Source organism: Macaca nemestrina, chromosome 9 (assembly GCF_043159975.1).
Source record: "Macaca nemestrina isolate mMacNem1 chromosome 9, mMacNem.hap1, whole genome shotgun sequence".
Classification (NCBI taxonomy): Eukaryota; Metazoa; Chordata; class Mammalia; order Primates; family Cercopithecidae; genus Macaca; species Macaca nemestrina.
In genome coordinates, this window is record NC_092133.1 from 31933270 (window position 1) to 31955026 (window position 21757).

At 43.2% G+C, this 21757-nt stretch overlaps 1 protein-coding gene across 2 annotated transcripts in view; it reads left to right on the forward strand.

Moving 5' to 3' along the window:
• The first annotated feature begins 916 nt into the window (after positions 1-916).
• Positions 917-21757, forward strand: part of OGA (O-GlcNAcase) — a 35252-nt gene continuing 14411 nt past the window's right edge. Inside the window, exons 1-10 of one of the 2 annotated variants that reach the window (XM_071069231.1) lie at positions 917-1234; positions 6142-6193; positions 6931-7028; positions 8663-8755; positions 9904-10034; positions 12295-12466; positions 14039-14137; positions 15852-16136; positions 19796-19954; positions 20751-21364. In XM_071069231.1, the coding sequence (XP_070925332.1) occupies positions 1036-1234; positions 6142-6193; positions 6931-7028; positions 8663-8755; positions 9904-10034; positions 12295-12466; positions 14039-14137; positions 15852-16136; positions 19796-19954; positions 20751-21364 (1902 nt within the window). In that variant the 5' untranslated portion in view covers positions 917-1035. The remainder of the gene's footprint in view (positions 1235-6141; positions 6194-6930; positions 7029-8662; positions 8756-9903; positions 10035-12294; positions 12467-14038; positions 14138-15851; positions 16137-19795; positions 19955-20750; positions 21365-21757) is intronic. The other variant, XM_011735546.3, reaches the window with a different exon arrangement.

Genomic DNA, 21757 nt, shown 5'->3' on the forward strand with positions numbered 1-21757 from the left:
GAACTGCGTGTGTGGTGGCTTGTCTCCACCACCGTACTGTGAGCTCATAGTGTTCCTAGAGCGCAGCACCAGGCAAGCTCTATAGATGTCTACTGAATGAAGCAATGAACGAATGATTTCATTTGAAATGGGATTAGGGGAAAATGATTCAAGGCAGAGGGGTGAGCTGAGCTCCTTGGAATGGTGTCTTTACCGAACCAAGCCTGGGTCAGGCAGATGTAATGAGCCCACATATTACAAGAATCTCCATAAAAGTAGGTCAGTTCTTTCCTATCTCTTTAAGAACGAGAAGCTGCGGTTCCGCGCCTGCGCACTGAGAGAGTAAACACCTCTCCTTTTCACCTTCCCCCCTTCTCCCTATTGCCCCAACCGGCCGCAGCCTCCTCCCATACGCCCCTCCTTCGGGCCGGGTAATGGTCCGTTCCAGGGTGTCAGGCTTGTTCCGGAGGGTGGCAAGCAGAAATGGTACATTCCACTGCCTTCATTACCTTCTGCTTTTCGCGTCTCCTCTGTTCTATTTCCCCCTACCTAGAGGAGCTTAATAGGCTAGCCCCAAAAAAGGCGGGGGAGCCGGGCGGAGGGGACCGGTCTGAGCCGGTCTGCAGCGCAAGCGCAGTGCGGATAAACAGGAAGCGGGCGGTGGAGGCAGCAGCAGAGAGCTCGGGGCTTCGGGGGGAAACAGCAGAAGAACTGAGATTAACTGGAGGGCAGCAGAGGCTGAGAACGAGGACGGGAGCCTTGGCCGTCTTCTTCCAGCGAACGAGAAGTCACAGCCTCGCTCTCCGCTTAGGCTTCTGGCGCCCCAGCTTAAAGCTGAGGCTGCGGCTGACAAAGGGCTCGCGCCGGTGCCGCCGCCCTTTTCATCCGGGCATTCGGGTCCCTGCGGAGAGGGAGGGGGAAGGGCAGAGGGGGAGGGGAAGGAGCCGGAGGGGCGCACACTTGGAGCTGAAGCCCTCTCCAGGGCTCCGGGCCTGTGGCCCAACGGACGGAGGCCGAGAAGGACCCGCAGAGGTGGCGGCGGCCGGGGGCAGGAGGATGGTGCAGAAGGAGAGTCAAGCGACGCTGGAGGAGCGGGAGAGCGAGCTCAGCTCCAACCCTGCCGCCTCTGCGGGGGCATCGCTGGAGCCGCCGGCAGCTCCGGCACCCGGAGAAGACAACCCCGCCGGGGCTGGGGGAGCGGCGGTGGCTGGGGCTGCAGGAGGGGCTCGGCGGTTCCTGTGTGGCGTGGTGGAAGGTGAGCGCCCTCCTTCCCGCCCCGCCTTGGCACTGACACGTTCTGTCCTCGGGAGGAGGGTGGTGGCGGGGCTTTTGGAGGCTGTAGAAGTCTGGAAAGCCTTTGGGTCTGAAATGTGGCCCTGCTAAAGCGAGGGGGAGAGACGAGATGTTGGGCCGAATCTTCTCGCACGTCCTTAGACGGCGTCGAATTCCCCCCGGCCACTCACAAGTCTGACCCCACCCGTCTTGGGCTTGGAGCCAAGTCAGCTCATAAGGAGGCGGTGGTTAGGAGCCTGGTGCTCTGTTAGCCTCTGAGTTCTACTTTGTACCTTGGGATCTTATTCCCTAGAGTTGTCTGCGTTCCATTGAAAAAATGTGTATAGTTCCTCTGTCACCACCTTTTGTGGAAAATCGACCCACATTGACGTGCTTGTACTTCTGGAGTGAAGAGAAGCACGGTTGGCCTATAATATTTCAAGTTCCACTTTGCTTAGAATATTTGTGTTGCTTCTCCCTACCCCCGCAAAGATTCATTTGCAACTTAGAAAATTACCCTCTTTCCCAGCTACTGTACTTTGCTGTCGAGGGATGAAGCTTTGGCTTTAATCACCGATTCTCAAAGTGTCTGAGATGCATAATTTGAATTTAGTGACCGCAGAAATGGCGTTAAAAATGCCCTTCTCCCCTTTTTTCCCGTTTACAGTCGAAAAGAATGATGGACTTTTTTGGTAGTGAGAGAAAATTACCAGATGCTTGTTTTCACAGTTTCTGGATAAGAATGGACAGATAGTCCACCTTGCAGCTTTATAGAGGCACGAATCGGTTACATTATTGCTCTTTCCGCAATTACAGCGTATATTTGAATTTTCTGAAGTATTTTGGCCGACTCAGAGTTTCCTAGATGTTTGTTTTATATCTCTCTTGTATGTAATGGCGTGGATAAGGGTAAAAAAAAATATTTTAAAAACCAAAAAGGTATGGAAAAAGGATTGCTCTCGAGGTTGGGAACATCAGCTTTTCTATCTTTTTCACCTTATAAATTAGAGTATTTTGTGAAAAATGGGTGGTGGTTATGGTACAGACCATAACAGGCTACTTTGCTGCTACAGTAAGGCGTGAAAGAGTTCAGCGAAGTTAACTGTCTTGCAGAATTTGGGGGACTACAGAATCGAAAACTGCTGTATAGCAGTTTTCTACTATGTAGTGTTCATCAAAATGGACTACTATATAGTGTTCATCAAAAATGATTGCGTTGTGTGACTTATATCGATGTATTTATTGGCTTGAGTGCAGGGAGATTTTAGAGAAAGAATCTGGTTTTTGTTATCAAAGATCTTGGGGTGGGGATGAGAGAGTGCTGGGAAATTTTGGAACTAGACTGGAATGAGTCTAAGGAAACTTGCCAACCCATTATACCTTCAGTAATAAAAGGAGAAAACTCATTTGGTTTAAATTGGTTTGTTTAGAATAGTATTAAAAGGCGATTCTTCCTATTTAAAGAACAGAGTTGTCTGCCATTCTGTCGTTTATTCCTCCTCCCTCCCTTGCCCTTGTATATTTTCTTAGTGACTGAGCACCTGAACCAGCACTGATTTTTTGTGTGTGTGTTTTGTTGTTGTTTTTGTTTTTTGGGGGGGGAGGAGACAGAGTCTCGCTCTGTCGCCCAGGCTGGAGTGCAGTGGCACAATCTTGGCTCACTGCAACCTCCGCCTTCCGGGTTCAAGCAATTCTCCTCCTTCAGCCTCCCAAGTAGCTGGGACTACAGACGCAGGCCCGGCTAATTTTTTGTATTTTAGTCGAAACAGGGGTTTCACCGTGTTGCCCAGGCTGGTCTACACCTCCGGAGCTCAGGCAGTCCGCCCGCCTCGGTCTCCCAAAGTGCTAAGATTACAGGTGTGAACTACCTCCACCTCGCCTGGCTTTTTTTTTTTTTTTTTTTTTTTTTTTTTTACTTTTTGATACCTCTTGGTTGGCACCAGCCCTAAAATGAATGAGCATAGAAATACTATAGTTACTGCTAGGATTTCTTTCTTGTTTTCTTTCCATCACAAAACTTTCTTGGTTTTTAACTCATACTTTAACAGCATTGCTTCCTCTTTGTGGTGCCAGTCAACCGAAACCATGAACCTGACTCTCAAAATAGCCAGGGTAGGGTTTCTAAAAATTAAAACGTTTAAGCTAGACATTTGAAAAGTCTTTTTTTATATTGGAACAACTCTGAAAGGATGTTTAATGCCTGCTTCTTAAAAAAAAAATGATAATGCTAAGTGCCGTAGGGATGCTAAAGAGTTGTATACATCTGCCTAATCAAGAATATTTTATATTGGCGGGGTGCGGTAGCTCGCGCCTGTAATCCCAGCACTTCGGGAGGCCGAGACGGGCGGATCACGAGGTCAGGAGATCCAGACTAGCCTGGCCAACATGGCGAAACCCCGTCTCTACTAAAAATAGAAAAAATTAGCTGGGCATGGTTGCGGGCGCCTTTAATCCCAGCTACTCGGGAGGCAGAGACAGGAGAATCACTTGAACCTGGGAGTTGGAGGCGTAGGTTGTATTGAACAGAGATCGTGCCACTGCACTCCAGCCTGGGCGACAGAGCGAGATTCCGCCTCAAAAAAAAAAAAATTTTTTTTTATATCACTTGTGAGAGGGTAACATTAGATTGTCCAGATGAAAGTGCTACAGTTTTATACATTGGTATGTAATGAATTTTAATTTAATCTGTCATTGTCCTTTTTGTGGTGCAGAGGAGTCATTCTGCATAGAGGTTGGAGCTAAAATTCATTCCAGAAATTTCTGTTCTAGACTAGTCTCTTGTATAGACTGTGTGGGTTTATGTAGAACATTTTGTGTTCAGAATGCTTTTATTAACCTTCTTCATGGTACTCTTGAGAGGCTGTCCTTATCTCTTATTGATGATTAGACTGAGACAGGTGGAAAGTAAAGGTTAGACAAGATGTAAAGTGTGTGGTTTGAGCTGTGATAAGCACACTAGGGAGTTCTAGATACCAGTTTGATGCTTATTCAACAATTTAGGTCATCGGTCTGCAAGTTTGTTTTCAGCAGTTTGCATAACTAATATTTTGTTCTCTTATAGGATACTCTGGGGCAAGTCACATTCTTGAGTTTTCTGTGTTTATTCTTTCCATTTAGGACCAGAAGTAACATTCTTGAATTTTTATTTATTCAGACCTTTGCTCAGTAATTAAGATTGCTTGAGAGTTTGTTGTTTGGGCCAGTTAGGCTGTTGAATTTCTTGGGAATGTGGTTTCGGGCATTTTTTGATCCCTTTGATTATATCATTGTATCGGGAACATTTTTTGAGAGATTGTTTTGCTCTGTCACCCAAGCTGGAATGCAATGGCGCCCATCTTGGCTCACCACAACCTCCGCCTCCTGGGTTCAAGTGATTCTCCTGCCCTAGCCTCCCAAGTAGTTGGAACTCCAGTCCTGGCCAGGAACTTTTTTAAAAAAAAAAAAAAAAAAGCACGATCATAAAATTAAGTCTCTGATTTTTTTTTTTTTTTTTTTTGAGACGGAGTCTCCCAGACTGGAGTGCAGTAACTGGATCTTGGCTCACTGCAAGCTCCGCCTCCCAGGTTCATGCCGTTCTCCTGCCTCAGCCTCCCGAGTAGCTGGGACTACAGGTGCCCGCCACCTCGCCCGGCTCGTTTTTTGTATTTTTTAGTAGAGACGGGGTTTCACCATGTTAGCCAGGATGGTCTCGATCTCCTGACCTCGTGATCCACCCGTCTCGGCCTCCCAAAGTGCTGGGATTACAGGCCTGAGCCACCAGGCCCGGCTCTCTCATTTTTTTAACTGCTTTACATGTTCATCTCCCCTCACCCTTTTTTTTCCCTTTTTTTTTTTTTTTTTTTTTGTTGTTGTTTGAGATGGAGTCTTACTCAGTCACCCAGGCTGGAGTGCAGTGGCGCCATTTCGGCTCACTGCAACCTCTGCCTTCCAGGTTCAGGTGATTGTTGTTTCTCAGCCTCCCAAATAGCTGGGATTACAGGCATTTGCCACCATACCTGGCTAATTTTTGTGTTTTTAGTAGAGACAGGGTTTCGCCGTGTTGGCCAGGGTGAGTCTGGAACTCCTGACCTCAAGTGATCTACCCGCCTCAGCCTCCCGAAGTTCTGGGATTACAGGCATGGGCCACCTCACCTGGCCTCCCTTCACCCTTTCTAAAGCAGTTTTAATCCTTCTAGGAAGTAATTGTTACTGTTGGCAGCTTGTGTTACATTGCTGCCCTTCACCATTGTAAGATTGAGATCCCTTACAAAATTGGATTTACATATATTTGGACTTTATCAACAGTGAAAAGAAATGATAGATGTTTGTTGTTTTAAAATAACTGTCGGCCGGGCGCGGTGGCTCAAGCCTGTAATCCCAGCACTTTGGGAGGCCGAGACGGGCGGATCACGGGGTCAGGAGATCGAGACCATCCTGGCTAACACGGTGAAACCCCGTCTCTACTAAAAATACAAAAAACTAGCCGGGCGCGGTGGCGGGCGCCTGCAGTCCCAGCTACTCGGGAGGCTGAGGCAGGAGAATGGCGTAAACCCGGGAAGCGGAGCTTGCAGTGAGCTGAGATCCGGCCACTGCACTCCAGCCCGGGCTACAGAGCAAGACTCCGTCTCAAAAAAAAAAAAACAAACCAAAAAAAACAAAAAAAACTGTCACCTAAGTAACTAATGTCATGGTAGAAAAAATAAGAAAATGTACCTAAGCAAAAATGGAATAAAAGTCGCCTTGTAGTGTCACCACCGAAAGATAAAGGAACCTTAGTATTTTATTAAATATCATTCTGATTTGGTGTATATTATGTTTTTTACAAAATAGGCTTGTATGTTTTTAACTTTTCTCAATAAAGCTTACCACATTTTAACACTGAATATAATTTCATTCTTTCTTTCAATCTAGGATTTTACGGAAGACCTTGGGTTATGGAACAGAGAAAAGAACTCTTTAGAAGGTAAATCTTTATCATATGAAGGAGAGAGAACCTTAAACTCCTAACATTTTCTTTTGTTTGAAGAAATACTAACAGTGAATAGCCCAGGTGCATTTTGATAGTTTTTCAATTACAGAAGTTATTTTACGTTGGTCCTTTATTTCTTCACCTAGGCCTTTGGTTTTCAAACTTTTCCTGGGGAGCTGAATAGGTTTTGGGCTTCACCTTACCCAGAGCTGTTGTGTTTTTTAAGACTGTTTATATGTTGGCATACATTGTAATACTTACTTTTTTTTCCTTTTTTTTTTTTTGAGACGGAGTCTCACTCTTTCGCCCAGGCTGGAGTGCAGTGGCACTACCTCGGTTCACTGCAAGCTCCACTCCTGGGTTCACACCATTCTCCTGCCTCAGCTTCCCGAGTAACTGGGACTACAGGTGCCCGCCACCACGTCCGGCTACTTTTTTGTATTTTTAGTAGAGACGGGGTTTCACCATGTTAGCCAGGATGGTCTCGATCTCCTGACCTCGTAATCCACCTGCCTCGGCCTCCCAAAGTGCTGGGATTACAGGTGTGAGCCACTGCACCTGGCCTGTAATACTTCATTTTTAAAATTCCACTGATTACAAAAAGGTTAAAAGCTACTGTCATAGAATATTAGCTTTGTATGAGATGGATATGCTCCAAGAAGAGGGAAATTGAGATTGACAGCCTATAAATGTTGCCTGTTTATACATATGTAATTTTCTTTCTCCTTAAGGCTCCAGAAATGGGAATTAAATACATACTTGTATGCCCCAAAAGATGACTACAAACATAGGATGTTTTGGCGAGAGATGTATTCAGTGGAGGAAGCTGGTAATCTTTTTCTTTTTAATCCATAAATTCAGAATCTGTGAAGAAAACAGTTACATTTTAAATGTAGTTGTACAATAATTTTATGACATTTTATTTTTATTTTGTAGGTAGTTTCCTTTTCTTCTATCTGGTAACTATTCAGTTAGCTGAGATTGAAAGAGTGCTCTGCGCTAGCAAGGTCATGACCATACGTGTGATGTCATGGGCGTGCTAGGCTGACTCCACCTATTCTGTGGTCATAGATTGTGCTGCTTACTTCTGCCAGTGGAATAAACAGTGGGCCACTGGGCAAAGAAGTGCTGGAGCTGAGCTAGGCCCAGGGCAAGGCAAGTGAGGCACGTGCCTTGTGTGCAAATTTTAAGGGACCCCCAAAAAAGTAATCAAGATAAACAAGAATTTATGCAATATTTTTTAAAAACAAAATTAATGCAGAAATTCATGATGGAAACAATGCTAAAATTTTAGGTAAAGATAGGATCAGCACTAGTGATTGTTCCTTTTGCTTCAGGCTCTAGTATGGCTTGGCCTTGTCAACAATTACTGATCCTTACCCTAGTCCAGGAAAGTGGGAAGCCATTAATAGGCTGTCTTTGGGTTTTTTTGTTTTTATTTGTTTTTGTTTTTTGAGACAGAATCTTTCTCTGTCCCCCAGGCTGGCGTGCAGTGGTGTGGTCTCGGCTAACTGCAACCTCTGCCTCCCGAGTTCAAGAGATTCTGCTGTCTCAGCTTCCCCAGTAGCTGGGATTACAGGCGCCTGCCGCCATGCCCAGCCAGTTTTTGTATTTTTAGTAGAAATGGGGGTTCATCATGTTGGCCAGGGCGGTCTTGAACTCCTGACCTCAAGCGATCGGCCTGCCTCAGCCTCCCAAAGTGCTGGGATTACAGGCTTGAGCCCCCTTGCCCGGCTGGCCTGCTATGAGTATACTTATGTTGAGTTGGTTACATAAAATTGCTGAAAAGTTAGTAGTATGGCATTGAACCACCTGAGTAAATTAGAGAGGTGCTTTTCTTTGGGAACTTGTGAATGGTGAAACATTTTTGTACTTCAAATTAAATAGTATACACGTATAGCTAACAAGATATTCGGTTACAGAGCCCAGCCAAGGCACAGAAGGCTGAAAGTTTTCTTGAATTACGAAGAAGCAATTATAACTTATCCCATCTCCATCTAGTGTTGTGGTTTACTACTCTATTTAAGTGTGCCTTCAACTTAATTACTTTCTGGTGGTGCTGGTGATGAAACTTAATGTGATCAATAATTAAAGTAAAAATAACTGTCTTGAGATACTGCTGAAAATTATTCAAAAATATGTCCTATGGTATATAGTAGTAGTATTTAAGTTGATTTAGGGAAATTGTCAGTTGATAATTTTAAAAGCTTAAAATCTATAATTAACATTTTTCCCATAGATAGAAGCAGATCAAGATTGTGAAGGCCATGACTTACCTCTGGTTCTTTTTCTTTTTCTTTTTTTGGAAACAGCCTTTGTCACTTTGTTACCCAGGCTGGAGTTCAGTGCCTTACTGCAATTTTGATCTCCCGGGCTCAAGCAATCCTCCCGCCTCAGCCCCCCAAGTAGCTGGGACTCCAGGTGCAGATCACCATGCTCAGCTAATTTTTGTATATTTTGTAGAGAGAGGGGTTTGCCATGTTTCCTGTGCTGGTCTCAAACTTCTGAACTCAAGCAATCAACTTGCCGTGGCCTCTCAAAGTGCTGGGATTACAGGCATGATTCTGTTGTTTTTTTTGTTTGTTTGTTTTGTTTTGTTTTGTTTTTTTGAGATGAAGTCTTGTTCTGTCGTCCAGGCTGGAGTGCAGTGGTGCGATCTTGGTTCACTGCAACCTCTGCCTCCAGGGTTCAAGCAATTCTCCTGCCTCAGCCTCCCTAGGAGCTGGGATTACAAGTATGCGCCACCACGCCTGGCTAATTTTTGTATTTTTAGTAGAGATGGGGTTTCACAATGTTGGCCAGACTGGTCTCGAACTCCTCACCTCAGGTAATCCTCCTGCCTGACCTCCTCCTGCCTGACCTCCCAAAGTCCTGGGGTTACAGGCATGAGCCATTGGGCCTGGCCTACCCTGATTCTTAAGAAAGCATTTTCTTTTTTCATATTATAAACTAGTTATGTGTAGGTTTATTTAGTTAGGAATTCCAGTTGTTCAGAGACGGCAAAACAAAACAAAAAAAAGCAAGATCCAGTACCATGGCTCATGCCTGCAATCCTAACACTATGAGAGGCTGAGGCAGGTGGATCACTTGAGGCCAGGAGTTCGAGACCAGCCTGGGTGATATGGCAAAACCCCATCTCTACTAAAAATACAAAAATTAGCTGGTTATGCTGTAATCCCAGCTACTCAGGAGGCAGAGGTTGCAGTGAGTCAGGATCGTACCACTGTACTCCAGCCTTGGGCAACAGAGCAAGACTCTCGAAATAAAAAAGCAGCAGCTGCATTTTATGCCTTTCAAATGCTTCAGGAAATAGAAATGGCTTAAGTTCAGTAAGAGAATTGACAGTTAATTCAGTGTTCTTGAGAAATGGCAATGAAAGGGAGGAGAATGTTTATTGATTTTAGCCTGTTTCCCCAAAAGGATAAGAAACTATTTGGAAGTGAAAAAGAAGGGCCTCTTATTTTCTGTTGGTTCAGATTTCAAAGGTGTGAAAACTATTCTTTTTTCCTTACTGTGTCATTAAATCACTTCAGGCTTGTACCATTTTGTATGGCCTGTTGTTAAGTTGGACATGACAACTTTTAAAATGTAAGGATCTTTTCCTTTTTTTTGTAAGTTAGAAATAACCTCTTCAGTTAAACCTTCAGTGAAGGTTCTTTTAGTTTTCTGTTCTGCTTTCTAAAAACATGGATTCTGTTCTTTAGAGCAACTTATGACTCTCATCTCTGCTGCACGAGAATATGAGATAGAGTTCATCTACGCGATCTCACCTGGATTGGATATCACTTTTTCTAACCCCAAGGAAGTATCCACATTGAAACGTAAATTGGACCAGGTAACTCCTTACTTTTTTTTTCATTTTTCGTGACTCTGTACTTGAAACTAAAAGTTTACTCAGTTGCTTTTATGATGTAAAAAGGAAATCAAATTCATATTTCTTTCTTTTTTTGTTTGTTTTGTTTTTTGAGACAGAGTCTCGCTCTGTTGCCCAGGCTGGAGTGCAGTGGCACGATCTTGGCTCACTGCAACCTCCTCTGCCTCCCGGGTTCAAGTGATTCTTCTGCCTCAGCTTCCCAAGTAGCTAGGACTATAGGTGTGTGCCATCATGCCCAGTTAATTTTTGTATTTTTATTAGAGACGAGGCCTTCACCATGGCGGCCAGGCTGGTCTTGAACTCCTGACCTCATGATCCTTCCCAAAGTGCTGGGATTACAGGTGTGAGTCACCACGCCTGGCCTTGTATTTCTTTGTTTCTATAAGAATTTTTTTTACTTTGAATGCTTTTTTTTTGGAGATAGAGTCTTACCCTGTTGCCTGGAGTGCGGTGGCCCAATTTCGGCTCACTGCAACCTCCACCTCCCGAGTTCAAGCGATTCTCGTGTCTCAGCCTCCTTAGTAGCTATTACAGGCACACCACCATGCCTGGCTAATTTTTATATTTTTAGTAGAGACAGGGTTTTGCCACATTGGCCAGGCTGGTCTCGAACTCCTGACTTTAGGTGATCCACCCACCTCAGCCTCCCAAAGTGCCGGGATTACAGTCATACTCCGCCACACCCAGCCTTGAATCCTTCTGATAGAGGAATATTTTCCAAATTAAGTAAAAAGAGCTTTACTAGAGGTACTGGTTCTTCTCAAATTTCAGTTTGCATAAGAACTGCCTTAAAAGAATGATTAGAAGTGAAGCTTAAAAGAATGCTGACTACTGGACTTTATTTCCCAAATTGATAAGGTGGGGACCGGGAATCTAGGTGATTGGTGGTCAAGAACCACATTTTGAGAAATTATATGTACCCTAGGCTGCTTGGCTTGAATTTACAACTGAGATTATAGAAATAAGGTTTCACCTATTAGACATTAGTTTCTTCAATTAATGGACAAAGAGATGTCTGGAAATGGCTAATTTCCCAAGGTGAGAAGAAAAACAGACTAGGTGAACCTAATTGAGTGTAAAGTTTGCTTAATGTAAAAGCTGCACACTTCCTTTGGTCAAATGTAGGGGGCTTCCATTTTCCTTTTTTTTGAAACCGAGTCTTGCTCTGTCACCTAGGCTGGAGTGTAGTGGCGTGATCTCACCTCATTGCAGTCTCTGCCGCCTGGGTTCAAGCAATTCTCTGGCCTCAGCCTCCTGAGTAACTGGAATTACAGGCGTGTGCTACCACACCTGGCTAATGTTTTCGTTTATTTAGTAGAGACAGGGTTTCACCATGTTGGCCAGGCTGGTCTCGAACTCCTGGCCTCATGATTTGCCAGCCTCGGCCTCCTGAAGTGCTGGGATTACAAGCGTGAGCCACCGCTCCTGGCCCCATTTTCCTGTTTTTTAAGTTTGCTGGTTTTTCTATATACATGTCTTGTTTCTTTAGGCAAAGATTTATATGGGTGGCATTAAAATGTCTGGTAAAAAATTTAAGGCAGTTGAAATTTTCATTAATGAAGCTATTTTCCTATTTCATAAAATTCTGCGGTTCTTTCTGATTCATACCTGGTTAGGTTTATCTGCAAAGGGATCAGTGTACCTTTTGGGACTAGGACACAGCCTGGCTTTTTCATGTCTTAAGGTTATTCATATTTCTGTATTTTTCTGACTTTGTTGGGTCTTCTACAATCAGCAGCCCATGAGTTAGCCAAGAGGCTAGGCCACTTTGTAGAAACTTTGTTGGATCATATTGTCATACAAGTTGAGTATCCCTAATTCAGAAATCTGAAATGCTCCAAAATATGAAACTTTTTGAGCTCCGTAAAATTCAAAGGAAATGATAATTGGAGCATTTCAGATTTTGGATTTTCAGATTAGGGATGCTGAATATAATACAGATATTCCAAAATCCATAAAAAAAACCCAAAATCCAAAACATTTTTGGTCCCAAGCATTTCAGATAAGGAATACTTAACCTGTATGCATTCAAACCCAAATGAGAAATGGGTCCCAAAACTCCATTTGACTTAGAATTTTTTAAATTAAAAATGTAAAAACAACCTGTCATTGAACATTCTAGTAAGGAAAATATTGGATTTTAAGTATAACTATTAACTCTATACTTTAATGTTTGGAATTGTTAATTTTTTTACTCTTGATTCTTTTTTTCTCCTCCTAGGTTTCTCAGTTTGGGTGCAGGTCATTTGCTTTGCTTTTTGATGATATAGACCATAATATGTGTGCAGCAGACAAAGAGGTATTCAGTTCTTTTGCTCATGCCCAGGTCTCCATCACAAATGAAATCTATCAGTACCTAGGAGAGCCAGAAACTTTCCTCTTCTGTCCCACAGGTATTGTATATAATGGCTTTATATTTAACTAGTCTTCTTAGAATATGTAACTTATAAAGGACTGTGGGCCCCATTCTCTCTCCACTTCCCTCCTCCCTTGGTGTATAAAAGTAGGAATCTTTTTTTAGAAGACATTTTTCAAGATCCTAAATTGGAAAAATTTTAGGAACTAATAAATGACAGCTGACTAGACAAAAGATTTTTATGTATTTTTTAGTACTGGAAGTATATGAACTTTGTCAATATTAAGAGGGATAGTATTGAAATGAAAACTGGAGAAAAACCAAGTTACTTTGCCTTTTACCTTAGTCACTTCTCATTTCCTCCTACTTGTTCCCTTTTTCTGCCCATGCATATCTGTCCCTTTTTGCACTCCTCCCACTTCCATCTGGGCTCTTATTTCAAGTAGTCAGCATAGAAAGCATAACAGTTTTTCCTCTTTTCCTTTCTTTTTGCCCCTCTGGTTTCTTTCATTGAAAATATTTTAGTCTCTTAGTTGCTTCTCAAAATTCAACTTACAAGAAGTTTTTCCCCAGACTTCCGTGTTCAGGAAGAATTTTAGACTAAATTACTTAACTTTCTTTGTGTGTATTATGAGCCGGGAACCTTATTTTAGTTGAGTACTACATTAGTACCCAAAAGTTTTAAGATTATACTGGGAATTAATTAGCTGCGAGTTACAGTTTAAGTTGCAGTTGAGTACTAATAGCTGTTGGTATATGCCTTTTTAAAAAATGTTTTTTAATTTTACTTTTAAATTTGTGTTATTTATTTAGATACCGGGTTATAAAACTGGCTAATTTTTTTATTTTTGGTAGAGACGCCATATTGCCCAGGTTAGTCGCGAACTCCTGGGCTCAAATGATCCACCCACTTCAGCCTCCCAAAATGCTGGGGTTGCAGGTGTGAGCCACTGTGCCCAGCTGCCATTGGCATATTCTTGTATTAGTTCTATTATGATATTATCAATTCATTCTGTTTGCATTTAATTGTAACTGAGAAAAGTAGGCAATTCAGAATTCTGTAGAAAATGCTACAGTTCTTGTTTCTTTAGTGAACTTGTATTTCTAGTAACTGTAGTATCGTAAGAATTGATCTGTACTACTGTTGGAGGAAAAATATCAGATTTTATGAATTTCTTAAATGAACTGCCCACTTGAATTTAATTCCTTGTAGGAGGCCTTTTATCATTTGGATGAAAAGAATTTAGAATTGGCAGACATTTTTTTCCACATTCAAAACCCCATGATCCTTTTGGGAGGCCGAGGCGGGCAGATTGCCTGAGCTCAGGAGTTTGCAACCAGCCTGGGCAACATGGTGAAACCCCATCTTTACTAAAATAAAAAAAAAACTAGCCAGGCGTGGCGGCGTGCACCTGTAGTCCCAGCTACTCGGGAGGCTGAGGCAGGAGAATAGCTTGAGCCCAGGGTGCGGAGGTTGCAGTGAGCCGAGATTTCATCACTGCACTTTAGCCTGGGCATTAGAGCGAGACTCCATCTCAAAGAAAACAAACAAACAAAAAACCCATGAATATTTTGTTCCTGACTTTTTTACTTTTCTCCCTACATTTAGAATATTGTGGCACTTTCTGTTATCCAAATGTGTCTCAGTCTCCGTATTTAAGGACTGTGGGTGAAAAGCTTCTACCTGGAATTGAAGTGCTTTGGACAGGTAAGTCTTTTAAGATTCATACAGTCAAACTTGAATTAACTAGGACTTAGAGAAATTGCTTGTTCTTGTTAATTGAATACCTTTTTTGTTGTTGTTTTGTTTGAGATGGAGTTTTGCTCTTGTTGCCCAGGCTGCAGTGCAGTGGCACAATCTCAGCTCACTGCAACCTCTGCCTCCCGGGTTCAAGCGATTCTTTTGCCTCAGCCTCCTGAGTACCTGGGATTACAGGCATGTGCCACGACGCCCAGCTAATTTTTGTATTTCTAGTAGAGACGGGGTTTCTCCATGTTAGCCAGACTGGTCTCAAACTCCTGACCTCAGGTGATCTGCCCACCTCGGCCTCCCAAAGTACTGGGATTACAGGTGTGACCCATTGCACCTGGCCCAGAGAACTTGTTAAAATACACTTTCTTTTACAAAGTTTACTTATTCTCTTAATATAAAAAAACATTTATCATGGTTGGGGAGCCTGAGGTGGAAGCTCCCAGGAGTTAAAGACCAGCTCAGACAACATAGGGAGACTGTGCAAAAAATAAAAAACTTAGCCAGGTGGGGTGGTACACGCCTGTAGTCCCAGCTACTTAGGGGGCTAAGGTGGAAGGATCACTTGAGCCCGGGAGGTAGAGTTTGCAGTGAGCTGTGAACATGCCTGAGCAACAGAGTGAGACCCTGTCTCAAAAAAAAAATTCAGTTAATAAATAATAAAGATTAATAGGGAACTGGGCTAAAGGGTATTGATCCCAGCCCTAAGCAGCGTTTAGGAAACTCTTTTATAAAATGAAAAAATAAAGCCCAGTAAAAGACGTGTTGCTTTGTTTTCAAAAGAAAAATTGTGGCTGGATGCAGTGGTTCATGCCTGTAATCCCAGTGCTGTGGGAGGCTTGAACTGAGGTAGGAGGATTGCTTGAGGCCAGGAGTTTAAGATTAGCCTGGGCAACATAGGAAGTCCTTATCTGTACAAAAAATGTTTTAATTACTGTGACATGGTGGGGCACACCTGTAGTCCCAGCTACTTGGGAGGCTCAGGTGAGAGGATTGCTTGAGCTCAGGAGTTCAAGGCTGCATTGAGCTATGATTACTCCATTGCCCTTCAGTCTGGGTAACAGAGAAGACCCTGTCTCAGAAAAAGAAAAGTTGTTATAAAATGTACATGGAAGGGTCTGAGCGCGGTGGCTCATGCCTGTAATTCCAGCACTTTGGGAGGCTGAGGCCGGCAGATCACAAGGTCAGGAGATCGAGACCATCCTGGCTAACATGGTGAAACCCTGACTCTACTAAAAAATGCAACAAATTTGCTGGGCGTGGTGGTGGGCGCCTGTAGTCCCAGCTACTCAGGAGGATGAGGCAGGAGAATGGCATGAACCCAGGAGGTGGAGCTTGCAGTGAGCCAAGATCACCCATTGCACTCTAGCCTGGGCAACAGAGTGAGACTCTGTCTCCAAAAAAAAAAAAAAAGTGTACATGTAAGGAAAACACAATAAAAAGTTATATGTCCATTATATTTTAAAGAACCATGATTCTTTTTTAAAAAAATATATTTTTAAACTTAAAATAAAAAAATAGGGTCTCGCTGTGTTGCCCAGGCTGGTCCGAACTCCTGGGCTCAAATGATCCGCCCACCTTAGCCTCCCAAAGTGCTGGGATTACAGGTATGAGCCAATGCGTCTGGCCAAGAACCACAATTCTTTTAACAAATGGTTGTCGTTATTTCTAGGTCCCAAAGTTGTTTCTAAAGAAATTCCGGTAGAGTCCATTGAAGAAGTGTCTAAGATTATTAAGAGAGCGCCAGTAATTTGGGATAACATTCATGCTAATGATTATGATCAGAAGAGACTGTTTCTGGGCCCGTACAAAGGAAGATCCACAGAACTCATCCCACGGTTAAAAGGAGTCCTGACTAATCCAAATTGTGAATTTGAAGCCAACTATGTTGCTATCCACACCCTTGCCACCTGGTACAAATCAAACATGAACGGAGTGAGAAAAGATGTAGTGATGAGTAAGTAGCCTGTACTTGATCCTTCACCTTGGGAGGAGAGCTGGGTTTAACTAGAGCCAGTGGAAAGTATACTTTCCTTTGTCATCACAACTGAAGCAGTTTTATTTATTTTTTTAAAAAATTATTTTGTTTCACTAAGAAGGAAACAAAACTAAGTGGTTTTATTACGGTATGTTGTTTCATTCTGTTGATGAAGATGTATGTGATAAGAAGAAAGGTTGAGTGTCTTTGGACAAGTCACTTAACCTCTTGGCCTCAGTTGTTTTTTTTTTAGTATGATTCAGAAGCGGCGTGGTGGCTCGCCAATAAGCCCAGGAACTTGAAGACCCTATCAAATAAATAAAAATAAAATAGGATTCAGTCTTTGAAGTCTGAGTACTAGAGGAGACAGTCTTTAAGTGTTTCCATTATCTCTAGAATCATTCCGATAAAATATTTTCAGGCAATTTTATTGAAAAGCATATTTTAGATGACTGGATACTCAGAATCTGAGTCACTTAGATCATTTAGATTCAGCTTACATTTATCATTTATGGAACATACTCTTTTTTTATGAGACAGAGTTTTGCTCCATCGCCCAGGCTAGAGTGGAGTGCAGTGGCACAATCTCAGCTCACTGCAAACTCTGCTTCCCAGGTTCAAGCGATTCTCCAGCCTCAGCCTCCCAAGTAGCTGGGATTACAGGCATGCCCGGCTTATTTTTGCTTTTTTTTTTTTTTTTTTTTTTTTTAAAGTAGAGACAGGGTTTCATCATATTGGCCAGACTGGTCTCGAACTCCTGATCTCAGGTGATCCGTCCGCCTAGGCCTCCCAGAGTGCTGGGATTACAGGCATGAGCCACCCTGCCTGGCCGAATGGAATATAGTCTTGTTTTAGACATTGGCTTACTAATTTTTTTTTTTTTTTTTTTTTTGAGACGGAGTCTCGCTCTGCCGCCCAGGCTGGAGTGCAGTGGCCAGATCTCAGCTCACTGCAAGCTCCGCCTCCCGGGTTTACGCCATTCTCCTGCCTCAGCCTCCCGAGGAGTGGGGACTACAGGCACCCGCCACCGCGCCTGACTAGTTTTTTGTATTTTTTAGTAGAGACGGGGTTTCACCGTGTTAGCCAGGATGGTCTCGATCTCCTGATCTCGTGATCCGCCCGTCTCGGCCTCCCAAAGTGCTGGGATTACAGGCTTGAGCCACCGCGCCCAGCACTAATTTTTAATTAATGAAAAATCTCTAATAGAGTTCTAAGGTGTTTGATAATTGTTTATTTACATTTAAATAATCTATCGTGGCAGATGTGTGATCATGGGCACTGAGGTGGCAAAGAATAAAGTAGTTCCTACTTTTTTTTTCTTTTTGAGATGGAGTCTTGCTCTTGTTGCCAGGCTAGTGCAGTGGTACGATCTTGGCTCACTGCAACCTCCGCCTCCCAGGTTCAAGCGATTCTCCTGCCTCAGCCTACCAAGTAGCTGGGATTACAGGCATGCGCCACCATGCCTGGCTGATCTTGTATTTTTAGTAGAGACAGGGTTTCTCCATGTTGGTCTGGCTGGTCTTGAACTGCCGACCTTGGGTGATCCACCCGCCTCAGCCTCCCAAAGGGCTGGGATTACAGGCGTGAGCCACTGCGCCTGGCCATTCCTACTTTTGAGAAACAGTCTAGTGTTGGGTAAGGCTTATAGACAATAGTATGATAGTGTGATAAGTGTTGTAATAGTTTAATTTATAAAATGCCGTGTGAACACAGGGGAGAGTGATTATTTTTGCTAAGAGATTGCACAGACTTTTAAGCTGGATCAAAGTATGAGGAGAGTTTGCTGGGTATTAAAGGTTTGTGGGCTGGAGGTGAAAAACACTGAACACTGAAAATTTTTTTTTTTCTTTGAGACAGAGTCTTGCTCTGTTGCCCGGGTTGAAGTGCAGTGGCGCAATCTTGGCTTATTGCAACCTCCGCCTCCCTGGTTCAAGTGATTTTCCTGCTTCAGCCTCCTGAGTAGCTGGGATTACTGGTGCACGCCACCCCACCCGGCTGATTTTTATAGTTTTCATGGAGACGGGGTTTCACCATGTTGGTCAGGCTGGTCTCGAACTCCTGACCTGGTGATCCTGCTTGCCTCTGCCTCCCAGAGTTCTGGGATTACAGGCGTGAGCCACCGCGTCCAGCCTGTACACTGAACTTTTGAAATTCTGAATTTTGGCCCATTTTGGGCTACTGAAGTGTCATGATAGTATGTAGGAATATTAATAGTTGTGGTCTATTTCTCAGTTCCATACTCCTGCTTTGAATTTTTTATTGAATTAATGTCTCCCTTTTGGCTCAGTCATTGTCATCCTCCTCTCCCCATTAGAAAAAAAAAAATAGGAATATTGGTTCAGTCATTGTCATCCTCCTCTCCTCAATGAAAAACAAAAATTGGGAATGTAATTTCAGTGCTGTCAGTGTACATGGCACTTAACTCCTACATCTTTTAAGGCAGAGCGTGGAACATATTAAGGGTGACAGACACTATCCAAACCTGGGACATATGCAGGAAATGTTAAGGAAAGCTAAGAATTGAGTTTTTAAGTACAAAACCAAAGAATTCAGACTTAATTTTCTCTACCACTATCCTAGCTCAGAGCTTTGTTGCCTTATGTGTGCTAATTTGTGGGTCTCTGTCGATTATCTCTTCTTTTTTTATATTTGAGACGGAATCTTGCTTTTGTCCAGACTGGAATGCAATGGCCAAATCTCAGCTCACTGCAACCTCTGACCCCTCGGTTCAAGCAGTTCTCTTGCTTCAGCCTCCCGAGTAGCTGGGATTACAGGTGCCTGCCACCATGTCTGGCTAATTTTTTGTATTTTTAGTAGAGATGGGCTTTTACCATGTTGGCCAGGCTAGTCTTGAACTGCAGGTCTCAGGTGATTCGCCCGCCTTAGCCTCCCAAAGTTCTGGGATTACAGGCATGAGCCACTACGCCCGGCCTCTTCATTTTCCCTCAATGCTTTTATTAATAATGATGTTATGGTCGGGCGTAGTGGTTCACGCTTATAATCCGAGCACTTTGGGAGGCCTAGGCAGGCGGATCACGAGGTCAAGAGTTCGAGACCAGCCTGGCCAACATGGTGAAACCCCATCTCTACTAATAATACAAAAATTAGCCGGGCATGGTGGCATGCACCTGTAGTCCCAGCTACTCGGGAGGCTGAGGCAGGAGAATTGCTTGAACCTGTGAGGCGGAGGTTGTAGTGAGCCAAGATCCTGCCACTGCACTCCAGCCTGGGTGACAGGGTGAGACTCCCATCTCAAAAAAAAAAAAAAAGTTACAGGGCCCTGAAGGCTATGCAATGTTTTCTTCATACAAAAAGCGTGGTACTTTTGACCTTGACTTCCCAACAATTAGTACTTAGTGGACATTTCAGATTGACTATTCCACTGATACTAAAATTTATATTTCTTATTTCAATTGAGATTTTACATTTAGCATTGCATTTAGGTTACTATCCTAGATGAAATCGTTGAGTGAAGGGTCTTGCTTTTATTTGCATTTTTATGTTTAAGATTTGTTCTGATTCTAGTCGTTTCTGTGGTTATACTGTGACAATTAGTTGCATTTATTCTTCTCACTTGTCAGAACGATTTTGTAATCAAAAGTATTTTTGTGCTCTTTTTTTATTTTTATTTTTTGCAGCTGACAGTGAAGATAGTACCGTATCCATCCAAATAAAGTTAGAAAATGAAGGCAGTGATGAAGATATTGAAACTGATGTACTCTATAGTCCACAGATGGCTCTAAAGCTAGCTTTAACAGAATGGTTGCAAGAATTTGGTGTGCCTCATCAGTACAGCAGTGAGTTTGGCCATTCTTTGTTAAGGGGGTTAGATCAAATAGTTGAGTCACAAAGTAAAGAACACTGTCGCCCGGGTGCGGTGGCCCACACCTGTAATCTCAGCACTTTGGGAGGCCGAGGCAGGTGGATCACGTGAGGTCAGGGGTTCGAGACCAGCCTGGCCATCATAGTGAAACCTTGTCCCTACTAGAAATACAAAGATTAACCGGGCATGGTGGCATGTGCCTGTAGTCCCACCTACTTGGGAGGCTGAGGCAGGACAGTCGCCTGAACTTGGGAGGCGGAGGTTGCAGTGAGCCAAGATTGCACCACTGCACTCCAGCCTGGGTGACAGAGCGAGACTTCATCTCAAAAAAAAAAAAAAAAAAAAACACTGTTACGTGCCTTACCTTAGGCCCACTAAGCAAAGTGAAATTAAATGAAATTGGGGGATCTAGAGAATAAGGATTTTTAAATCTTACTTTTGGTCTTAAATAGCTTTTATTTTGATGGAATGCTATTTTCTCTTAAAAATAAATTTTTTGAAGTAATTTAAGGGTTTTTAGATACAAATTTTCAAAAGAGAATGTAATAGTAGATGTTGGCATGTTTATTACCTCCCAACCCCCGTCCATTCCTGCATCCCTAGTGGTGTAGAGAAATCTCATTTTTCCTAGAGATCAAATTAATTTGAATCTAACATTGAGGTTCCACTTAACAAATATGATAAAGCATCTTTCTGAATCTAATGTGTTCTGTCTCTAATTCTAATTATCTCTGTGACCATTTTATTTATTTATACATTTGTTTTTGTAGGTAGGCAAGTTGCACACAGTGGAGCTAAAGCAAGTGTAGTTGATGGGACTCCTTTAGTTGCAGCACCTTCTTTAAATGCCACAACCGTAGTAACAACAGTTTATCAGGAGCCCATTATGAGCCAAGGAGCAGCCTTGAGTGGTGAGCCTACTACTCTGACCAAGGAAGAAGAAAAGAAACAGCCTGATGAAGAACCCATGGACATGGTGGTGGAAAAACAAGAAGAAACGGACCACAAGAATGACAGTCAAATACTGAGTGAAATTGTTGAAGCGAAAATGGCAGAGGAATTGAAACCAATGGACACTGATAAAGAGAGCATAGCTGAATCAAAATCCCCAGAGATGTCCATGCAAGAAGATTGTATTAGTGACATTGCCCCTATGCAGACTGATGAACAGACGAACAAGGAGCAGTTTGTGCCAGGTCCAAATGAAAAACCTTTATACACTGCGGAACCAGTGACCCTGGAGGATTTGCAGTTACTTGCTGATCTATTCTACCTTCCTTATGAGCATGGACCCAAAGGAGCACAGATGTTACGGGAATTTCAGTGGCTTCGAGCAAATAGTAGTGTTGTCAGTGTCAACTGCAAAGGAAAAGACTCTGAAAAAGTGAGTATGTTTAATTTGCCTGCTGCTGAAGCCTGGGTGGTTCCCCATACTGGTAATGTGGAGAAAGTTCTTAAATGAGTACACTGTAACTGACAGAAAATTGACCATGTTTTAGAATATGTTCTTTAGGCTGGGTATGATGGCTCATGCCTGTAATCCCAGAACTTTGGGAGGCCGAAGCGGGCAGGAGTTCGAGATCAGCCTGGCCAACAAGGTGAAACCCTATCTCTACTAAAAATACAAAAATTAGCTGGGCATGGTGGCGGGCACCTGTAATCCCAGCTACTCAGGAGGCTGAGGCAGGAGAATCGCTTGAACCTGGGAGGCGGAGTTTGCAGTGAGCTGAGATTGCGCCATTGTACTCCAGCCTGGGTGACAAGAGGGAAACTGTCT